This window comes from Bidens hawaiensis, unplaced genomic scaffold (genome assembly GCF_021521415.1).
Source record: "Bidens hawaiensis isolate Kalapana, Puna unplaced genomic scaffold, B.hawaiensis_p1.1 tig00038085_1, whole genome shotgun sequence".
Classification (NCBI taxonomy): Eukaryota; Viridiplantae; Streptophyta; class Magnoliopsida; order Asterales; family Asteraceae; genus Bidens; species Bidens hawaiensis.
In genome coordinates, this window is record NW_027496670.1 from 97,431 (window position 1) to 120,125 (window position 22,695).

A 22,695-nucleotide genomic window follows, 5' to 3' on the forward strand; every position below is an offset into this window, starting at 1 on the left:
TATAAACAAAGCTTTTCTAGTGGGACTTTAGTTTTAAACTACACTTCAAAAAAAATGTTAACTATTTTATGGACCTATTGTTTTACAAATGTGCATTGGTTTTCATTAATTCCAACTATTATATTTTGGTCACTGTCGGTTTCAACTAATGAGTTGGCTGTTGATGGTCCCATATTTTAGCGTATTTGTTCATGATCGATGTCGAAAGATCAATCAAAAACATTTATAAAATACATTTACTAGTCAGAGCAAGTAAGATGTCGAATCCACAGGAAACAGTGGAAAGTGCCAATCAAGTTCAATACTTAATAACTAACTATGCTAGGCGGACAGACGATGTCAAGCAGATTAAATGTTGATTTGGTTGTAAAACAATTAGAGAAAAGTAATCAACTCCAGGTTGTGAAGCAGACTAGACCAATTGATTATACCTATTTGGAAAACTCGTTTGATTACACCTATAAACAAAAGACTAGATATTTGACCTTGCTGATCGTCAGAACTTAATCCGAACAATTGGCTTAGTTGAATAATAACCTAATTGATTTAAGGGCTAAAGATAAACGGGTCAATGACTCAAAGAACTTAATCCTAAAAAGTTGATGACCACAAATCAATAAACTGATAAAATCACAAAGCATTCAATTACGAAAAACTGTTGAATGCATAAACAAACATAAAAGGTTAATCAATCGAATGATTGATCAACTCTAGTTCCAATGTAATGATTCAAATAACAAAAAGTTTTGCTTACAAACACAACCCTACTCTCGGAGGTGGTCACGAAAGGTTTAGCCTTGCATCTTGATCTTGAATAACTTCATTGATTGTTGCAAGGATGATAATATGGATGATTATGATGATTGGAAGGTGTTATGATGGAGGAGAAAGACCCCAAAATCGCCCAAGGATGTCAGGGTATGAAGCATAATCTATTTAGGGTTTAATTGGGCATAAATATGGAAGAAAAACAAGAAAAAACGATTTTCCATCAGACCCGGCCGTAGCCTACCGTCTAGACACCGTAACTTATGGCCTGGGCGTAGCCTACGCCTCTGGTCACTGCCTTACGGCGGCTACAGCACCAAAACACCGTTTTTTTCATAAAATCTTCATTTCAACTCCGTTTCCTCCCCGTTTGCGGTCACGTCTTCGTATCTCAATTCTCTATCATATCATATATCATTACTTTCATTTCCACTCTAACATGAATGCTCCAAATTCGCTCCTTTAAGATCCTTTAAGCTCTTTTAAGCTTCGATCACCTGTAAACATAAAAATCAATCAAAGTACTTGTGTTCGATATATAAAAACACTTAACATACACGAAATTAAACACTTAAAACACATTCTTTTACCCACACATCAGTTACCAACGGTCTATGGCTAACAAAATCCTAACACCGTTACTTGCAGGTCACCGGAAAAACACTTTTAATTGGAAAAGTCACATTTTTTGTTAGAAAATTCAACATGAACACCAACACTACAACTTAACTGACTCACCACCAACCAACCAACCCTCACCACTTGAGCACCACCAACCAATTTCGACAATGATTCTAGGGTTCTTCGACCTCAATAATTTGGGACTTTTACTAGAATAAATGTTCCTAAATGTCAAATCTAAGGTTACAAAGGCGTTGAGATGAAAATGTTGAGCTTTTGGGGAAAAAATATGAGTTTTCAAGCCAAAAACGTTTTCCAGGTGACCTGCAACTAACGACGTTAGAATCCTGTTAGTAACGGACCGTTAAGAACACATATGATAAAAGGTGGGATCGTTATCGTTATCAGCCATATCGTTAGTTGAGACTGCCATCGACCAAAAGATGATAATTGAGACTCATAGAAACCAATACACCTCTTATAAACAAAAACCTGGGTTTTTCTTATTTTTTTTTTTTTTTTATTTATCGGCCCAATTTTAATGTAATTCATGCCTAATTGTTATAAACTATTTGAAGGCATTTGATTTGTAATATTTTCACTGTAATGTATTTTTTTTCTATTAATGTTAATTTACAAATCTAGAAAAAGAAAAGGTATAAAACTGAAATGACGCTGAAGCTCCTGCTCCCTGAACCAACAGGCTCAGATGACGACTTCAACATGAGTTTTATCAAGTGTACAGTCAGCGTCAAGTGACGCGATATTAGAGGATGAATTCAGAGTTAGGTTTCAGCGGCAAAACATTTCTAGAATATATATTCTACCACAACATTTGTCAAATAACACAAAATAATGTCTGAACATGGATGATAATTTATTGTTTTGACTTTCAGAGTCAAACATGTAAAGGAACCAAGAAGTCTTTCATCCTCTTACTCATCCTATGATCAGCATCCTTAACAGTCTTATGGATCCAATAAACGGTTCTAATAATATTAGCAATATCAATACACAAAGACAGCACAAACCAACATGCCCTACCTTAATCCAAAACTTTACTATTACTTTAAAACACATTCAAACTCTTTGATTAATAAAGCATAACCAATTTAATTGTCATTTAGAATGAAGACAAGGTTTCAATGTAACGATGAATACATACGAAGTCATATTCGTGACGATACAACTCCCTAATACTCTTGTCGTGAACATTGTACATAATTATAGGGTATGTTTGGCAAAACTAGCTGGTAGCTGTAGCTGGAAGCTGTTGGCTATTAGCTGGAAGCCGGTGGCTGGAAGCTGTAGCTGGTAGCTGGAAGTTGTAGCTCTTTAGATATATTTAGATGTTTGGCAGAGTAGCTGGAGCTTTTAATAAAACGTATAAAATTACTAAAATGGGCATAACTAAAATCAATAATAGTAAATGTATTTATTTTGGAATGTTATTTAAGTAAATTATCATACTAAAAGCTTGTGGCTCTTTCTAAACGCTACTAGTAGAAGCTTTAAGCCTTTTCTCCTGACCTAAAAGCTTCAAGCTCCTTGAACCAAACAGACCTTTTAATTGAGTATGAGCTTTTTCTTAAAAGCTTGAAGCTTGTAGCTCCTTAAAGCTTCTAAAAGCTTCATGCCAAACATACCCATAATCTTCCCAGGAGTTGGCATCACCAAGAATATTTCTTCTTCTTCTTTACCTCTAACCACATCAAGGACTCGAAAATTAAGTTTCGGGAAATTACCCCGAAGCACATCAAGCTCTACCTGATACCTCACAAACCACCCCGAACGATCCATCAACGTCTCGTAAACATCCATGATCAATGTATTTGGTTTGTGATGCTTGTGTAATATTAAATGTAGATGACTTCTCGATTCCCCAAAATACATTAATACGTCATCAAACACCAACCCCTCCGGTAAGGGCAACGTTTGCAACTGTTCATCATCTATTTTAAAATATAAGTATTTTCTGTTTCGAAAATATGGAGGCCAATAAACGGCCCCGTTCCAGTAAACCGGGTCGTGGAAGATGGGCCTTGGCACAGAGAAAGACTCAACACATACCTTCCATTTCCCGGTATCAGACGAGTAGACTTGAATCTGAAACATGTTTTCATGAGGGTTTAAAGGACAAACAGAAACAACTTTGTAGTGCACGCAATGTGTTTGATGAAACGCCAGAGCCGTAAAATGAGTATGGCGTACAGGGACTGGTGGGATGAATGCGAGTTTCTTGGTGGTGGGATTGAAAACATAATATTCACGAGCACCATTGTGAAAGGTAGAACAAAGTAATAAACCGTTACAAGATTGCTCAATTCTGACACGGGAACGATTAAAGTAGAAATCGAGACTACGGAAAGGAGGAGGGCTTCGGTTTTCAACATCCAAGGGAACGTATATATTTCCAGCAAATAGACCAAGAGATTGAGAAAGTTTAATGTATTATCGACCTGACCCGATCCACAAACTGATTTCAAACCGACCAAAACTCAAGTTTCTATATCGAATTGGTTTCAATCTGACCCAAACCGGTTTGAATATTTTCCACCAAAACCGGACTGAACCGGTTTCTCCACAACCGGTTTTGACCAAATTTAACCAAACCAGCCGAACCGAATTTGTACGCCTCTACTTGCTATACATATCAACCTTAACAGAGTGAAGGTAAATAGAAAATTTTGATGTTTATACGATTTAGATCTGTCAGACATTCTTTATATTTTTTTACATTTTATACATTTCGCGTGTGCCCGACACCACTTGGTGTGCATAAGAGATACGATTTGATTAGATCGTTTTTATAATTATTCTCATCGTACTTGTGCGGTATGCATATATGAAAATAATATTCATTGTGTTATATATAAACCTAAAACAAATGTGAAGAAGGTTGTGCCTAAATAATGACCAATGCCCTTGTAAAATCTTTTTATGATCTGATAGTACTGCCAATGCTATATCTTATAAAGTATTATTTGACAAGAACCAAACGTGAGGGAGAGAGTGTGATTGGGATGTGACCAAAGCCGTGTTAAAAATATTAATTTGGAGGTGGAACAGGTTGCAGGTGCATGTTCAGAATTCAGAACTAAATTGTTTGTTCCTAACACACCACGTGACCCTATACCAAATATCAATAATACTCCTTAAAAATGAACTCTAAAAAATATGTTAATTGGTGATGCATTGAGGAATAATACATAAAGAGGCTACTTTTATGGCATAAATAATAAATGAAAAGATTACTGTAAAAGGCAAAATTTGATATATTGTTGAATGTTTTAACTAGTAATATTTCAAAGCTTTTTATAAGAAATTTTTTAAATTAACTGATATTGTGAAATCTTAACATTTAAAATAAAATGTTAAATTTAAAAGTGAGAATTAATTAGTTTAATTAAATAATTAATTATCTAAGGAAACAACAAATCAACGAGTTTATTATCCTAGAAGTCTTAGGAGCAAGTTAAACATAAATTATTACTCAAGAACTTTTAAAACCAATATTAAAGAATGTTGTGCATGTTTAATTTTCATTACAATGTCAATAGGTTGTACTTGTGATTGTGAATCAATCAAAATGAACAGTAGTTTGATATATGCTCTACATGGTGTCGACTTTGTTCTTCTTATTACAGTTATTTGTTTTCTTTTTCTTTTTCTTTTCGTTCTTTCATTTTGTGTTCCTACAATAAAGGCGCAGAGTGGGTGGTTATTACTTGCATAGTTGGATGACCAACCATGTTAAAAAAGTGGTAGATGAACATCTAATCCTTATAAGATGGAATGCGAGTCAAAATGTATAAAGACTTATTACTTAATAGTTATACAACTTGTTGAAACGTGTTACTATGTTAGTAAGACTATCCCCATCAACAATCTCAATCTCACATTATAAAATTAATTTTTTTCTCTTCAATCTACAAAATTTAACCCACTCCAATCTGTTATCCCCATTAACAACCAATCTCATCCTTTTTTTATTAAATAAATTTAATTTATAATTAGTTTTGATTAACTATATAAATATAATTAAGTAATTATATTTTTTTTAAATAAGATAATTCAATAATGGTTAAAACTAAAATTTTATATAAAAAATACGATTTTTTAAACAAACTCCATTTTTAACGAAATTTATACCGGAATGCTCACAAAAAAAACTAAGTAAGACTGTGTTTATAGATTTTTTTAAAAAGTCAAATATAATAAGTTATAAAACAAAAACCAAAATATATATATAATTAATTGGTGAGAATAAAAAAGAAAAAAAAATACATACACTCACATTGTGACATGTGGTCACAAGTTGACCAAATTTGAGATTGCAATCTCATTTGATCCACCGATCTGATTGGCTAATTAAATCCATTTTTCTTTTTTTAAAAAAATAAAAATAAATTGAGGGTTTGCAATCTTGGATTGCCAATGGTTGTAGTCTAAGTAGCACGGGAACGGGATCAGGATATGCGGGCGTTACGGGTATGGGAAACGGCAAAAATCAAAAATCTAAGACACGGGTACAGCCAAAAAAATATTTAAAAAAATACAAATGTATTAAACAAAGTCCAAAATATTTTTATGATGATATAAAGTTCAAACTCCAAAAAAAAAAAAACTACATCAACCATAGGTAATTACTTAACATTTATCAAATAATCAATTTGTTTTCAAACTCTGGTTCATCTAGCGAGATCGGCAACCACCAAAAACCCAACATCTTCCATTGAATCAAAGGCATCTCCACCCACATCCCATATCTTTACATCATCAGTCCGATTCCTTGACAAAAGGCGAAGATTATTGTGGACATAAACCAAGTCTTCAGCACGACTTGTATTCAACTTGTTCCTCCTAAGCGAGTGAATGAATGCATAAGTACTCCATCTACGCTCTGCACAAGAAGAACTAGGTTGTTCAAGTAATTTAAAAGCCAAAGTCTGGAGAAAAGGAGTTTGAGTACCAAAGTTAACCCATCAATTTTTTTATAATTTTTAAAGGCTCGTATATAAAGAAAACAAAGGGAACCTTCTAGCTAGAAGCCCGAACAAACAAGAAGAAAGAAAATACAAACCGAAACCAAAACAGAAAAAGAACAATAAAACTTGACAAAAAACTACAACGGGAAATTTTTAAAGTTGAACTGGCACCATTTGTCCCACTCTAAGTTGACCCGGTTGCTCCTATTTTTCACCCAAAGATAGGAAACCAACTTTATGTCACTTATCATTTTATTAATCGTAGACTCTTTAAAGTCGTTAATCTTCGCATTCGTTGCTTTCCAGATGAGCCAAAACGTGACCGCGAGAATGGACCGTATTATTTGTTCTAACTCCTTAGGGACTTTAAGTTGTTTTAGAAGTTAACCCACCAATTCTTGGGTTCCATAATGCCCATATGTGTAATGCATGTTATAACCTCAAAAGAACCACTCTTTATTGAAAATAACCAAACAGTGTATACTCATCAAGAACTTTGTTATACTCATCATTATTAGGAATTAACCTTTTAAAACATTTCATCCTTTCTTGTGAAATTTCACCATCCCTTTGTGGAGAAATTCTTGTAGAATCCTCAAGTAACCATGCATCACTATAATATCTACTACATTCAAAAGTCAAAACATAAGTACATAATAGAAATCAAGCATATAATTTAAAAATCATATACCTTGGATTTATATAATGTGCTAAACAATGTAGGGGAGTGTTATTCTTCACCCATCGAGACTGTAAAATATCATGCACAACATCATAAAAGAAATTTAATTCAGATGCCTGACGTCGTTCTTTCTTGTAGATTTCAATCTTCGCTTTCTCAATAATCGAATCCCACATCTCATACACCAAGTGTAAACATGGTTTGTCGGTGTCAGAAACTCTAATAATCTCATATATAGGCTCAGTGAAACTAAGAATGTATGATACTTTTTCCCACCATTCATCATCCACAATCTTTTCTTTAACAAAGTTTGCTTTCATGGTGTCATCTTCTCTATAAGAAGACCATTCTTCGCTTATGACCATAGGTTAAAGACCCTGTTTGATAAGTTTCAATCTCTTAAGCATCACAATTATGGAGGCAAAGCGAGTATTGTCAACCGAAAGTGTTTAACAGGAGAAAACTTGTTGAGAATCGAGAGTCTCATGTTTTGGTTTATGGTGAAATTTTTTATTGCAAGTGCATCTGTGTGAACATGTTTTATCCATCTGCACTCTTCATATGGTGTTTCATTTGTTTCCACATGCCTTGGTGAACAAATGTTCTTCAAAGCAAGATTAAGCATATGAACAACACATGGAGTCCAAAAGATGTGAGGAAACTGACTCTTTATAATCTCTCCAACTTCCTTACAATTTGTTGCATTGCCAATAATGATTTGCACAAGATTTTGGTGACCAATTTCATTGATGACTTCTTTCATTAAATCAACAATAAAAAATCTATCTTTTACTTCCCCAAAATAATTTACCGCCTTTAGAAACATAGGACCACTACTGGAGGTAGCCTTGAAATTGATTAGAGACTTTCTTGTAGGGGTCACTTCAACCATCACTCACAATAGTCACACCTTTTTCTTTCCATGAAAACCTAAATGGTTCCAATAGCCGGTGAACATTCTCTTTTTCTTTTTGTAGTAACATTGTTCTGAGCTTATTATAACTAGGAGGTACATAACCAACAATTTTGTTTTTAGCAGCAAACCGAAAAAGCCCTGACATAGTGTGGATTTCTTGAAAGATTAAAAGGTGAACATCCTGCATAAAACATTCTTGTTATTTCTTGATGTAGTTGGTCCTTAATTTCAACACCAAAAAGCCTTTAAATAGATAATGAAGTCCCTTTTCTTTTCTTAAAACTAACACCAGCTTCACATGGCAACCTGACTTCTTTCTCTTTTGATTAGGCTTTCTTCTCTTCATGCGCTTCTTCTAACCGTCTCATTTCAAGTTTGTCACTCGCTTTTGATTTCTTGCAAGTTCTAATCCATTAACCATATAAATAGAAAAAAAATGTTCACCATCTAAAAAAGTTAATGTATAAAATTGTAAGCACAATAATTCTAAATCTACAATAAGCAAAGCTACATAAATAATCGAATCTAGAATACAATAACTTTAAATCACAACAAGCAATCTACAATAATTATTCATCCTTGTAACATCCCTAAAATTTCGAACCCAAAGATGACAAATTTCAAAAATAAGGGACCAAACTAAAATTTTTGCCTTCACGTTCAATCGCGATACGCGACAGTTGAAGACCATGTGTCATCGCGTATCGCGATGACAAGGTCTGACAGGGTGACACGTGTCAGGACACGTGTCACCACGTGGCATAAAGGCATGACGAGGTGACACGTGTCCCCCCACGTGTCACAAGGTGGCACCGCGTCCGCCACGTGGCGAAGCTACTGGCGAGTCATCAATGCTACGTCACGGTACGCGACAGGGTTATTATCAACCATCACGTATCGCGATGGGACCCCTGATCAAGTCTATAAATAGAGGCATTTGGCCTCTCATTTTCACACACCAAAACCCACTCTCTCTCTCTAGAAAATTTTTCTCTCTACCTCGTTTCCGTGCCACCGACCCGACAATTATAACCTCGTAATCCGCACCATATCCCGACGACACCTCGAAGTTCGTACCGACAATCCCGACAATCGGCGCACCTCGTTTTGCGTGCCGACTTCGTAAACCGTGCCGACCCGAGACGACCCGACATTCTGCCTCGAAGTACGTGCACAACCCGGCAACCCCCGAACGTTGCCTCGATTTGCGTGCCGAGGAGTTGTTGATCAAGATTCTCAAAGTACGTGCAAGCGTCGAAGTGCTGCCCGAGAATCTAGAAAATAATAAGCTAAGCAAGGTAAGAGTTCTGTCCGAATAAAATATTAATAAAATAATAAAGGCTTAGACCCTAGTCAGGGGTATAACCTAGACCTTCATCAAAGAATTATAAATATAATGAATAAATTAAAATAACGTTTCTTTAAGAAAGATAGAATTTTTAAAGGATATTGTTAATACATTATTTCTTCATTTTTAAGAAATATAAGATATTAACAAAGGATAGAGATAATTGACGTTTCTTCTTGAAGAAGAAACATATCACATAGTTAGCAAATATAGAGAAAGATTTCATATCAAAATATTTCATTCAAACAAAAGATCAATCAAGGTTTAAGCTATCAAAACCAGACTAAAGGTCTGTAGCCGGATTAAGAGATGATCCAGGTATTTACATAAACCTATTTTATTATAGGTCAATAATTCAATCAATCATTCATTCATTCACAAAGGTTTTCAAACGAGATCATCACATCATTCAGAACAGACAGTCACAGATGAATACGTTAAACCTTTTTCAATCAGTCAAGATAAACGGGTTGTTTATCTTAAACAAAGAAAGTCAAATAAAGATTATGGGATTACGTGATCCCTATTAAAATACAAGATAGAAAATAAAAACAACTCAGACCGAGTACACATGTGTCTGGATCCAAACATAATCAATCTAGTCTATCAGTCAAGGCTACGTGGCCGCAGACTAGAGGTCATAATAAAAGTTCTCCAAAGGGTATCAACTCCCGGAGAACCGTAATTGTGTGTATATAGCAGTGGCACAATCCCAGACATAGTAGACGTTTCTGCTAAGATTGTTTCATGAAAACTATCTTGTCAGTCAAAGAAAGATTTATAAAATGTTTTTTGAGTCATCGATTCACCAGCATATCATATCGCTGACGTATTTTCCCTCCATGATTACAGGAAATAAAAGTTAGTACAGATAGAAAGGAATTAGAGCCATTGAAGAAGATAGACGCTCGCAAGGTAAAGATGACTCAATTTTAAAATAATTAAATTATTGCAAATAATATTTAAACAAGTTTTATAAATCAAACGAGGTTTACAAATCAAACTCTCGAATATTTATTATTCGAAAAGCTTTCTAATAAATCAAATATTATAAATAAAGATTTTACAAATAAACTAATGTTTCAAAATATAAATTAATATTTTATTATAAACTAAATACTTCCGCTAAAACTCTGATATATTTACAAAACAGGTACTAACTATTGGTCACACGCCTAGGCCCTAAGTGCGGGTGTGACAATCCTGTAAAAGTATAAAACACTACAAAGATTACATGTTATACCAAGAACACGTGCTCTAACCTTGTTTCACCACAAAGGTCACACTTAAATTTCCATGTTCCTCCGGACGTACCTATCTTTTCAATTTTAGTTACGTAACCCACAATGGTGGTTCATCTACCGGAACAATACTAGTAGAAGATGCTCATTTTGTTGTCTCTTGGGAAACCATAATAAATTGATTATGATCAAGTGGTGATTGATGAATAATTGAATACTGGTAAACAAAGAATTACTTTGAGAACTGATAATGAGAAGATTATGGTGAATTTAATTTAGAATTACTAATGAGAAAAAATATCATATATGGAGTATTTAGTATGGACGGTTCGCTTACTTTAATCCATTCCATCAATCGTCTCATATTATAATTTATTTATAAAACTATTTTAGGAATTTAAAAAATTTATCAGAAAACCTTAAATTTTTAAGGAAACATTTCAGAAACTTCTACGACATCGTACCCAAGCTCTTAAACTTATAACATCCCATCCCCGATTTTCAGAAGCGACCGGGAAACGTTTCGACGGTGTTTTTTCGGCGTACCCGTCCCCGTCCCCAAGTCGTCCCCAGGACGGGGACTCCACTGTGTTTCACGTATCTATGCGTCATAGCTATGTTACCCATGCCAACTCAGCTACTCTCATTGGTGGCAACGGCAATAGCAACTTTGACTGTTATCGGAGTAACGACAAAAGGGGGAGGCTGGAGGTGGCTGCCCAGTCAAATGGAGCTTGGATGAAGATTAGACCACCCGTAGTGGCAACGTTGCCACCAACGTTGAGGACGAAAACGCGGGGTACACCGCCCCCTGCGTTATATGAAATTGATTTTTGGCTGCATTGTATACAAAACGCGGGGGTTGGCACACAAATAAAAAAAATAGCCGTTGGGTGGGTGGGTCTTGTTGTTATGGTGGTGGTGGGTGAGTTACAGATCAGAGAAGAAGGAGAAAAATGGTGGTGGTGGTGGTGGGTGGTAACGCGATCACCAGAAAAATGGTGGTGGTGGCCGGCGAATTGAAGAAGACGAGGAGTGGTGTATTATATATTTTTATTTTAATTTATAACCCACGCCATTTTGTTATTGTAATTTTAAACCCATAATATATTTTTTATTGCAATTTTAACCCCACACCATTTATAGGTAAATAAGTTTCAAAATCTCCATATTGGTAAACACTTTTTACCCAAACCCCTTTGGTAAAAAAAACTTGGTTTATGCTTATGTTTATGTTACTAATATAGTGTATTAATTATATATTTAATTATTTAAATGAATTATTATTTAAAAAAACAAATAAAATTAATAATGACTGGGCGCCACGTGGCGCATAACCCCTGGATGTGGAGAGTTATGACTACAACCTGTTTTTGTACAAAACCATAACTCTGACTGGGCGCCACGTGACGCATAACCCCTGAATGTGGAGCTTTATGACTACACATAGTCTTAGGGGCGCCAAAGACTAAGAAAGAACCACATGGTCTTGTGATTTTGTCAATTTCATTATAACCAAACTACAATTTTTTGTATAATTTAACCCAAAACTAACTTTTAAAAAATAGAAGCATGTTATATTTTTTTAAATATATATTTAGGAAAATTCCTAAAATAGTCAATTCTGACAAACTATTTTAAAAAATAGTCATTGTTTAAGGTTAAAATACAAATGAAGATAAAAATAAGAATTGTGAGAAGGATTATGACAACACAAAAAACCTCTCAACAAAAAATAATTAAAAAAAATCATAACTCAGTATATAGTTAAAAAACAAGAGAACTCAAATGTTTCCTCCGTCATTCTCGTTAAAAAAATGACGAAAAGACACAATTTCGATATCAAACACACTTGTGAAAATGAACAAAAACACAATTATAACTAAAAAAACACAATAAATCGCAAAATATCATACAATGTCGAACAAAATATAACATAATGTTGAGCAATATAACACAATACTAAGTATAAAACACAATATAAGGGAAAAAAACATAATCAATGGCGAAAATAAACACAAAACACAATGATAGTTTTCCCTCAACATTTTTTTAAATGAGGAAAACAGTGAAAACATTTTTTTGTTTAAACTTTTTTTGATTTTTTGTTAAATTTTGAGTTATGAATTTTTTTTTTATTATTTTTTTTGGGGGGGGGGGGGGGGGTTGTGTGGCTATAAATATTTTTATCCTTCTCATCTTTGTCTCTTTTTATAGAATAACTTGACCATTTTAAAAATTCCCAAAAATGGCCATTCAGTCGGATCCGATGTAAACCGTTTCTGAATCGACAAATTAATCTACCCTATCAGAAGTTACCACATGTGTTGCTGTCTAGTCTTTCGGCGAAAAACAAAGTTTTTCTATTGTCCGACGTAATTTTTTCCATTTTAATCTTTTTCATCTCAAACCTTAAGACCTTTATAACATATCTCTATCTCCACCTTTCTTATTGCCACATTATAATCAAGCAAATCTACAATGTAAATGACCTAGTTTTTCGATAAGAACGCAATCATAATGCTTATTTTTCACAAATCACATTTGTTTTTGACAAATCCACGCAAGAAAGTGACCAACACATGAGTTAAATTTGGAAAAATTCGATGGAAGATTAATCTGTCGAATCCAACGGTAACATGGATTAAACCTTCAGACCCAACTGCTTTTTTTTTACATCACCTAACTCACTAATCCGTCGGAAGATTTCGCTAAACGTCAGATCCGCCCCCGTCAGGTCAGAAACTACGTCAGATCCGATCGTTTTTCACCATTTTAGGAATTTCTTTAAAACCATGATTAATTTTGAAAATGGATAGTCAACAATTTAGCCATTTTAAAATTTTTCCATATTTTTCATATTTTAAATCTTGTTTGGTCAAATACCAATTACCTTCATCATAAATAAATCATAATAAAAAGTGAATAAAACAAACAACCAAAACCAAAACCAACACCACCAAGTGGACCATACGTCGAACTGTCATCCACTCCCGCCTTCATATTATACGAAACACTGAATACATCACATTACATATATTATTATTATTATTACCTGTCATTTTCCTCCATTGATGCATCCTTCATCTTCTTCAATTCCAATTCCAATTACTCATTACAATCCTTCATGACGTCACACCTCAGATCCAAATCCTGCGGTGGCTTACCTCACCCCAAATCCTCCTTTTTCCGTTACTCTTCCGATGACGTCGATGATGACGTAATCGACGATATTTGTTACTACTGTCAAGATTATACTAACAGTAACAATAACAATAATTACACACCAATTACCACCCCGTTTATTAGTCCACGTCAGCAAACCCCATCATCTCAACCCACTCACAATTTCACCATTGTCTCGATATTATTAGCCGCGTTGCGTAAGTCGCTGCTGACGTGTACTGTTAATGATTCCGATGATGTTTCGAATTCGTTGGATATTGGGTGTCCGACGGATGTACGCCACGTGGCGCATGTGACGTTTGATCGGTTTAATGGGTTCCTGGGTTTGCCTATTTCGCTTCAATCTCATGTTCCTTGTAGAGTTCCAAGTGCAAGGTATTATTATGCCCACCAACTGTTTGATGAAATGCCTAAGTTTAATCTCTATTGTTTTTTTTTAACATATTTTTTGATTTGGGTTTTGCCCACTAAGTTTTAGATTTTTATATTTTTTTAAGTTTTATTTGTTTTATTTTATTTGATTTACCGATGGGTTTAGTGTTGATTTAACTGATACCAACTGATACCAACTGAATGCACCTGTAAATAGCGGGTTTTACCAATGCCATGTCAGTAAGATATTTTAATCTATTTCCCTAATAGTTCTGGTATAACCGATACCAACTGAATGCACCTGTACCAATGCCATGTCAGTAAGATATTTAAATTTATTTCCCTAATATGACAATTTTTTGTGTTTGAGCATTCACGAATTTATTTTTTGGTTTAGTTATTTTTTTTTTATTTTTTTTTAACTTTTGATATTTTCTTATTTGGTTTTTATATTTTTATATGTTAGCGTCACAAACCTAACCGATACTAACTGAATTAACGTCGCTGGTTTTTGAGAGTTCACGAATATATTTTTGGGTTTAGTTCCGGTGCCGTCGTCGCGTTGCTTTCTATTACCAAGTTCTTCTATAATTAACAAATACATGATATGACTTGAAAATAAGTGTCACAACTCACATGTGACCCGTTACTAATATTATTAGGCTGAGGGGTGTGGGGGGCTCTAATGGGGGCTTTAGTGGGGGCTCTAGCCAATAATATTATGACGTGTGGCAGAGAGAGAAACTAGATAAGGGGGTTGTTGGAGCCCCCGTTGGAGCCCTGGCCCCTGGTGTGGAGGGGCTCCAACAGGGGCTCCAGCGAAATTTTTTTTATTTTTTTATTTTTTTATTTTTTTATAAATATATTCAAACAACGTATTATTAAAAAAACTTATAAATTATTAAAAAAACACACATTAATAAAAAAAAACACATTAATATCTAAAATTCAAATTACAAAAAAAAACATACTAAAAATTAAACAAACAATAATACTTAATAATAACACTAATCTAATACAAGATCATCGGGTCGCCTCGCCCACAAATGTTCAACCAACTCATGTCGAAGATCCCCGTGTATCTCACGGCTCTTGATATTTGCTATGTTATGAAGTCTTTGTTGATCACTGATTGTGGACGGTTGTGGCGGAATGTCACCTTGGTAGTTTTGGCAGATAGCTTTGCCCTCGTCTTCTAACGTCATGTTGTGTAGGATCAGACACGTGTAGACGACGTCCGTTATCCTCTCCCGAGTCCAATAACATATCGGGTTCGCCACTACATAATATTGTTTTTTCAGAGCTCCAAAAGCTCTTTCAATATCTTTTCTAGCAGACTCTTGCTTCTTCGTAAAATACTTCCGTTTGTCGGCGATTGGATCTGTAAAAGCTTGAACTAACAAAGCCCATTCGTTGTAAATACCATCGACCAGATAGTACCCGTACTTGAAGAGTTCTCCATTTGCAACAAAAGATTGAGGTGGTTCAACCCCGTCGATAAGGTCGTTGATCAAATGTGACTGATCGATAACATTAAGGTCGTTATTTGACCCAGCAACACCAAAAAAAGCATGCCAAAACCAAAGATCCTGTGACACCGCCGCCTCAAGTATAAGGGTCGGCCCTTCATGATCACCACGGTGGAACTGACCTCGCCAGGCCGTTGGACACATAGCCCATCCAACATGCGTACAATCGATGCTACCTAGCATCCCAGGAAAACCATGTTTTTCTGCGTGCACCTCATATATGCGTTGGATGTCATACATTGTAGGTTTACGCAGATATCTCCGAGCGTAAATCGATATGACTCCTACGTATATAAAATAATCTATAAACATATAATATATATTACAAAATGTAATAAATATTAAATAAAAACTAAAATTAATGTTTTTTACCTTTGCAGAAAAAATGAAGGGATTCACGTGCAACCCTTTTCGACATCTGTAAATACTCATCCAAAGCGTCCGACGAGATGCCGTACGCTAATTGACGGATAGCAGCCGTGCATTTTTGAAGAGGGGTAAAACCGGGGAGACCCCTAGCATCCTCCCTTTGTTGAAAAAAGGGATACCGTGCCTCTAAATCACTTGCTATACGCATGAACAATTGTCTGCTCATTCGGAAACGAGTTCGAAAATCCGACTCCTCGTATACCGGTTGAGGGCTAAAATAATGCCTAATCAAAGTATCGTTAGCACCCGATCGATCACGATCACGAGGTGGTGCTCTAACCCTCGGGACTCGAGGTTGATGGGCTTGATTTTGCAAGAGATCGACCACGGTTGCGGTCAAAACTCCCCCTACATGAAGAAGCAAATCATCCTCTTCGGAGGAGTCGGAATCAGACGAGTACCACGACATTTTTTTTAAAAAAAGTTGAGAAGATGAATTGATTTTGGGTGAAGGTTTGAAGTTGTGGTATAAAAATGGGATGAAATGGGGTATTATATAGGGAAAAAACGTTTTTATTTTTTAATTAAATAAGAGCCAACGGCTCTTTGAAACACTACCAACGGCTCTTTGTCCCTTCCCAAGGCTACTTTACGCTCTCCTCTGCCGCTAACCCCATCATGCCTGCTTTGTTTTTCGTGCTCGCGCCCCGCTAGCGCCCCCGCTAGCGCCTGGTGGTGTGGTGGTCGCGCCTGGGGGCGCGAGCGGAGGGGCTCTAGCGCCCCCGTTGAAGCCCCACACCCCTCAGCCTTACACGGTTTGATGAATGATGAATCTTGTTTTTTGTATTACTAGGCACAACTAAAGTTTCACCAGTAACGGCTGCAATTAATAACAAAAAGTGCAGGTAGGTGAGTTTGATAGTGACTTTTTGTCTCTAGAGTTGCATCATGGATAATGATGATTTGTTTTAGATATTTAAAATCAAGAAAAAAGAGTTTATAATTAAAAATGATGTCTTTATAGATCTTTATTGTTTAATCATGAATGATGTTCAACTGTTCATAATGGTTTATTGATTTGGTATAATGTTTTGGTTAATTAATAGCGTTTGCGTGTTTGGAGTATCTGTGGAGTCGATGCAGTGTTCTTATGATTCGAGAGGGAATAGTGTGCCGACAATACTTTTAACGATGCAAAAGCGTTTATATGCTGAAGGCGGTCTAGAAGTAAGTCAATGTCATATATCTATCTAACATTTAAATTAGACGTATTTAAATTTTAGATGTTTTTTGTAACTAAGGCGGAAGGTATATTCCGGATAAATGGCGAAAACGGTCAAGAAGAGTATATTAGGAAACAGCTCAACAAAGGGTTTGTGCCTCATGGAGTTGATATTCATTGTTTAGCTGGTTTAATTAAGGTATTTTGTCTGTTTCATTGTATGACAAAGTCTTATAATAAAGAATTTAAAATGAGTTATTTATGAACAAAACAGGCATGGTTTAGAGAGCTTCCTAGAGGTGTGCTTGACTCTTTGACCCCGGAGCAAGTCATGCATTGCAATACAGAAGACGAGTGTACTCGGCTTGTTAAATCCCTACCTCCGACAGAGGCTGCGCTTCTCGATTGGGCCATAAATTTAATGGCGGATGTTGTTAAATATGATCAAGTAAATAAGATGAATGCACGGAATATTGCTATGGTGTTTGCCCCCAATATGACTCAGGTATGCTAGCTTTATTTACTTTCTGCTTTTCACAATTTGACATTCAAATAACTAATTTTGTAGATTTTCAATATCGTTCAGTAGTTTGAGTTTCGTTAACGAATTTCTAATCCATACGCGCTTGTAGGCTGTAGCAAATTCCATTTACTAACTGGAAGAATATAAATATTTGTTTAAAAGTTAGTTAATTTATTATGCAATTTCCCCTTTGAGGGTAATTATGCATCGGTCAGTCTGGGTCGGTTTTGGGCTTAGACATAACCAAAAACCGAATATTCTGTTTTTGGGCTATTGAAAATCGTTCAATTTTTTTGGTTTTCAGTTTTCATAATAGGTTCAGTTTGGATCGGTTTTGGGCTCAAACCAAAATGTAAGTTTTCTGGTTATTGAAAACGATTTTGTGTTTTTGGTGGGTTCAGTTTGGGTAGGTTTTGGCTCAACCCAAAAACTCGGTTTTTGGGTTAATGAAAACCGTTCGGTTTCGCTTATATTCGTTTTCATAATGGGTCTGGTATGGTTTTGGTTTTACCATTTAGGCTTGATATTTTTGGGTCGAAAATAATTGTCAAAAATCATGAATCTCGGCTTGAAACTTTGAGCCTAATATTTTCCTTTTTGTTAATTATTACATATTGTTGGTTGTGTGATGCAGATGGCGGATCCATTGACTGCATTGATTCACGCAGTTCAAATCATGAACTTACTTAAAACACTCGTATTAAAAACTCTTCGCGAAAGAGAAGAGTCATCTCCCGGTTTTAAGCCAATACATACATGTGAAGAAAAGCCCGAGTATCATAATCATAGTCCTTTAGGAACTGCAACTTTAAAAAGACTAGGAAGCGAAAACGAGGAGCAATTTTGGAGTTTTCCAAGAAAGAGCGGGTCTATAATGGAATATGATTACATGTCAGGCAATAACTCGCCGGTTTCTAGTAGAAACAGCGTTGACCGGTCAAAAGAAGAACCGCATAGAGAGGTAGTAAATAGAGATAGGATATTAGAAAAGTTAAGTTTGAGAAAAGGAGTAAGGAGGTTATGTAGACACCCTGTGTTTCAGTTGAGTAAGCCTGCCAAGAAGACTGGAACCGTGGTTGTTGATGCGCGAGATGATGACGTGGCGTGGTCTTGATTTAAATGTGTTTATGAGGTCTTGTAGTATCTATTGTAAAGGTTGTAGTGGTTGGTCAAGACACCACCTCATTAACCATGTTTAATAACTCTTGTAAAAGTTTTTAAGCATATTTAATAAAACTTAACCTCAACTTGTAAGTTGTGTGCATTCAAGCTCCAAATGGATTTATTAATAGTTACTCTTATGTTGATTGATTTGAATGTTCTATTTATTATTATTAATGGTAAGTAACTTTATTGATTGCCAAGAGACTAGGGTTCAATTCTTTTATAGGCCCTAGCACAACTTATATGTTTTTGTTCTATTTTAACCTCTTATTGTTTTTTAAGCTATTCTTTGTTTATGTTATTTATTAATTTTTTATTTTTTGTGTTTGAAGTTTTCGATTTTTTCCTAGGCCCTATCACAACTTCTTTCTTTTTGTTTTATTTCATCTCTCTTATTATTTTTTTTTCTTTTATTTTTAAACTATTCTTTGTTTACGTTTTTTATTTTATTTTATGGTGTTTGAAGTTTTATAATTTTAACTTTTTTAGGCATCGTCTATTGTATCACTTGCTTATTTTATTGTACACTTTCTTAAGCTTTATCTAAGCTTTATATATATATTTTACAATTGTTTTTTTTTTCATCGTATGGGTCGTTGAATTTAGTTCTTTTTGTTTCTTGTTTTAGCTCCGGTACCGTTACAAATATATAACAAAAACCAAACAAATTCGCGTAGACTCATTGCATTTTTGTTTTAATTTCGGTATTGCAACCAATGTGATGGAAGTCAGCCGAAGCGTAGACTCACCGCCTCAACTTTCGGGATCGGCAATGCTCGGATATTCCCAACGCCCTAGTGTTTCCGACTAACGCCACTCAATTGATCCACTTCAAATTTTATATGTTTATGTTTTATTTTTGGTTTTTAGTTCCGGTACCATAATGCACTTAACCAAAACCGACAGAATATGCGTCGACTTAGCGCTTCAACACCCGGACCAACAACGTTTAAGTTTATCATACCAACCTATATAACAATGGTTTATTTATATTATCAATACTGACTTGATCGTTGAAGGGTGGTTCTTGAAGCTCTCCGATTTTGGGACCTTCAACGGTGAGTTATTCAACATAACGTGTGAATTGATATTGCTTTGACCATTCTGATGCTGACTAAAAGTTGTTCTAATTCAAGTTGCTTTGAAAATCTTTAATGGTTTTTGAGGGAGGTGGCTCCCATAGGGTAAACCTTTGTTTCTTATTGTCATGCTTAGCCTGTCTTAAATTCAAAGATGATTGATTATGTTGAAAAATGGTACTTGAAATATTTTTTTTCCTTTGTCTCATTTGACCAAACTTTATACACTAGTAAAGTCCTTGACAAAATGATACTTATTCCAACACTTTAGAATGTTTTGATTTCATGTTTTAACAAAAAAAGAAAAAAACAAAATAGGAGGAGTTTTATTTTCAAGTTCTTTTTGAAGCTTAAAGTTTATAATCAATCATAATAAAATGGATTATAGAAACTAGTGTTGTGCTTTTGTTGTTAGAAGTTGGTTATAATAAAATGGGTCGTAGAAACCAGTGTTTGGTTCTTAGAACATGTGCAGTGGATAGAGTCTATATGGAGCGCTTTGTGTCATGTGGCATCACGTCACCATAGGGGCATTTTACGAAAAAGTAGTGTAGTGGATAGAGCTATTTCCAATTACTATATCATTATTATTTTTTTATTAAAAGATAAATAAATAAAGCAACCACCAATCATCATGGCCCATGCTTTCTCCATCCGGTGCTTTGTGGGAGGCGCCCATCGCCCAAAGAAAGCCTGGGAGCCACAAGGGAGCAGTGTGCAGGGCTTTATATGGGTGCTTTGGGGTGCGCATGGTTCTCACTACGGATGATCTTAGATGTTAGTTCTAATAAAATGGGTTGTAGAAACTAGTTTTTGGTTGTGCTTTTGTTGTTAGATGTTGGTTTAACAAGGGTGAGATATAGTTTGCTTAGCTTATATGCTTCTCTTAAGCATATAGTACTTACGTTTTATCTGTTATTCGATCCTGCTGTCTTTCTCACCGTCTCTCGTTGCTTGTTTGCTACTAGTAGTTTTGTTTGCCATCTCACCCTATATAGGTCAGATTAAAGAGAAAAATTAATTGTTTGTTATTCATATCAACATGCCTTGCTTGCGTTGCGCGCATATAATGTATATATGTGTGAACCCTCGGGTGACAAAAGTAAAATTGCACTAATTTTAACGTTATTTTACTAATCTCGTGAAAATAACGTTAAAAGTGGCGGAAGGTTAATCATGCATCATGTGGTGGCGTTGATAGCCGAAAGACAATGGTACATGCACCAATCAGTCGGCGTCCCGATGATTGAGTGCTATGGCCTTATGTCCAAGGCTTGATACAAAACTACTATCGAGCCGGGGGTCTCATCGGAAGCAGCCTCTCTATCCCGGTAGAGGTAAGGCTGTCTACATCTTACCCTTCTCAGACCCTACCATAGCTTTGCTATTGGTGGGATATACTGAGTACGATGATGATGATTATTATTCATATCAACGATTTTACAATTAAATATGAAAATAAATAATATCTTGAAAAGATTTTAGTAGATGCGAATGAAATAAAGTTCTCATGTCAAGTTGGTTTAGTAATTAGTTGGCATGTCCTGCCCAGTGGAGACGCATGTTCGATTCCCACTTGGGTCATTTCCATGGACATCAGGCCGAATGGACGAATCATGGCTTTAATCTCATGTTCAAACCTGACAAAGGACGAGGGTTTACGGATTCCAACCGGTTTCGGCGCATAAGTGGGATTTGGTCTCATGGAAGTCGAGGAGTCGACCTCGGATATAACCCTGTAAATGATAGTTTTACACGTGAAATCAGCTGCCATTACAAAAAAAGTGAAATAAAATTATGAAATCTTGAACTTTCAAAATCGAATCAGAAATAACTTTAAAGCGTTTAAACTAATAGATAACAATCGTAACTAATAATATTTGTATAATATTTGTATAAATTAAGATGATCTTATCTTAAGTTAGAGTAATCTCTTGTATTTGTAATTCCCTATTTAAAGGGCTGAATTAATAAGAATGGGAAAAACGATTCCAATCATAATTCTATCATGGTATCATACCTATAGATCCTAAACCCTAATTCTCTCCCATCGCCTCCCTCCTTCCGCTACCTTTTTTTTTCTTCTCTGCCGGATCTCTCTTCTCCCTAACAGGCAACATTCAATGGCCTCTCCCATTCACCCTGCCATCACCGTTACCAATATCCGGAATTTCATTACGTTAACCCTCGACAACGAAAGCCCCCAATACGTAACATGGTCCGAACTTTTCAAGATCCACTGTACTGCTCATCAGGTGTCCGACCACCTCCTGCCCCGTATCAAACCTGCTGCATCGGCCTCAACAGACAAAGACAAAGGTCCTGCTGTCCCTCCTCAGACCGAGGAAGAATGGAGACGCATTGTCGCTATCGTTCTACAATGGATATATGGCACGATATCCATTGATCTTACTCAAACGGTGATGAAGAAAAATACTACTGCACATGAAGTCTGGATCGCTTTGGAGAATTTATTTCAAGATAACAAGAGTGCTCGGGCCTTGCATCTCCAATCGAAACTGAATAACACCCGTCTTGAATCTTTTAAAGATATGGCCTCGTACTGCCAAGAAGTGAAGATTTTAGCCGATCAACTGGCTAACGTGGATGTCCCTCTATCTCCAACCCAACTGGCCTTACAGGTTCTTGGGGGCCTCACGGAGCAATATCGAACCGTGCCACCTTAA

At 35.7% G+C, this 22,695-nt stretch overlaps 3 protein-coding genes across 3 annotated transcripts; 2 read left to right on the plus strand and 1 right to left on the minus strand.

Annotated features, from left to right (window-relative positions):
- Nucleotides 1-6,080: 6,080 nt before the first annotated feature.
- LOC143589995 (uncharacterized) lies at nucleotides 6,081-7,424 on the minus strand. Its single transcript, XM_077070603.1, has 4 exons — nucleotides 7,176-7,424; nucleotides 7,069-7,127; nucleotides 6,848-6,999; nucleotides 6,081-6,292 (listed from the first exon to the last, which is right to left on the minus strand). Exons 1-4 carry the CDS (start codon nucleotides 7,422-7,424, stop codon nucleotides 6,081-6,083), a joined length of 672 nt encoding a protein of 223 aa, XP_076926718.1.
- A 6,189-nt stretch (nucleotides 7,425-13,613) lies between these two features.
- Nucleotides 13,614-19,060, plus strand: LOC143589991 (rho GTPase-activating protein 5-like). Its single transcript, XM_077070601.1, has 5 exons — nucleotides 13,614-14,125; nucleotides 17,127-17,247; nucleotides 17,322-17,441; nucleotides 17,517-17,747; nucleotides 18,400-19,060. Exons 1-5 carry the CDS (start codon nucleotides 13,692-13,694, stop codon nucleotides 18,877-18,879), a joined length of 1,386 nt encoding a protein of 461 aa, XP_076926716.1. The 5' UTR covers nucleotides 13,614-13,691; the 3' UTR covers nucleotides 18,880-19,060.
- A 3,071-nt stretch (nucleotides 19,061-22,131) lies between these two features.
- On the plus strand, nucleotides 22,132-22,695 carry LOC143589996 (uncharacterized). The gene has a single exon (XM_077070604.1). It carries the CDS (start codon nucleotides 22,132-22,134, stop codon nucleotides 22,693-22,695), a length of 564 nt encoding a protein of 187 aa, XP_076926719.1.

Coding starts and splice junctions, on each gene's coding strand:
- LOC143589995 (XM_077070603.1), bottom strand. CDS start 7,424: ATGGTCATAAGCGAAGAATGGTCTTCTTATAGAGAAGATGACACCATG. Junction 7,128..7,175: donor ACAAGAAAGAACGACGTCAG/GCATCTGAATTA, acceptor GATATTTTACAG/TCTCGATGGGTGAAGAATAA. Junction 7,000..7,068: donor GCACATTATATAAATCCAAG/GTATATGATTTT, acceptor TGAATGTAGTAG/ATATTATAGTGATGCATGGT.
- LOC143589991 (XM_077070601.1), top strand. CDS start 13,692: ATGACGTCACACCTCAGATCCAAATCCTGCGGTGGCTTACCTCACCCC. Junction 17,248..17,321: donor ATGCTGAAGGCGGTCTAGAA/GTAAGTCAATGT, acceptor TTTGTAACTAAG/GCGGAAGGTATATTCCGGAT. Junction 17,442..17,516: donor GTTTAGCTGGTTTAATTAAG/GTATTTTGTCTG, acceptor TGAACAAAACAG/GCATGGTTTAGAGAGCTTCC.
- LOC143589996 (XM_077070604.1), top strand. CDS start 22,132: ATGGCCTCTCCCATTCACCCTGCCATCACCGTTACCAATATCCGGAAT.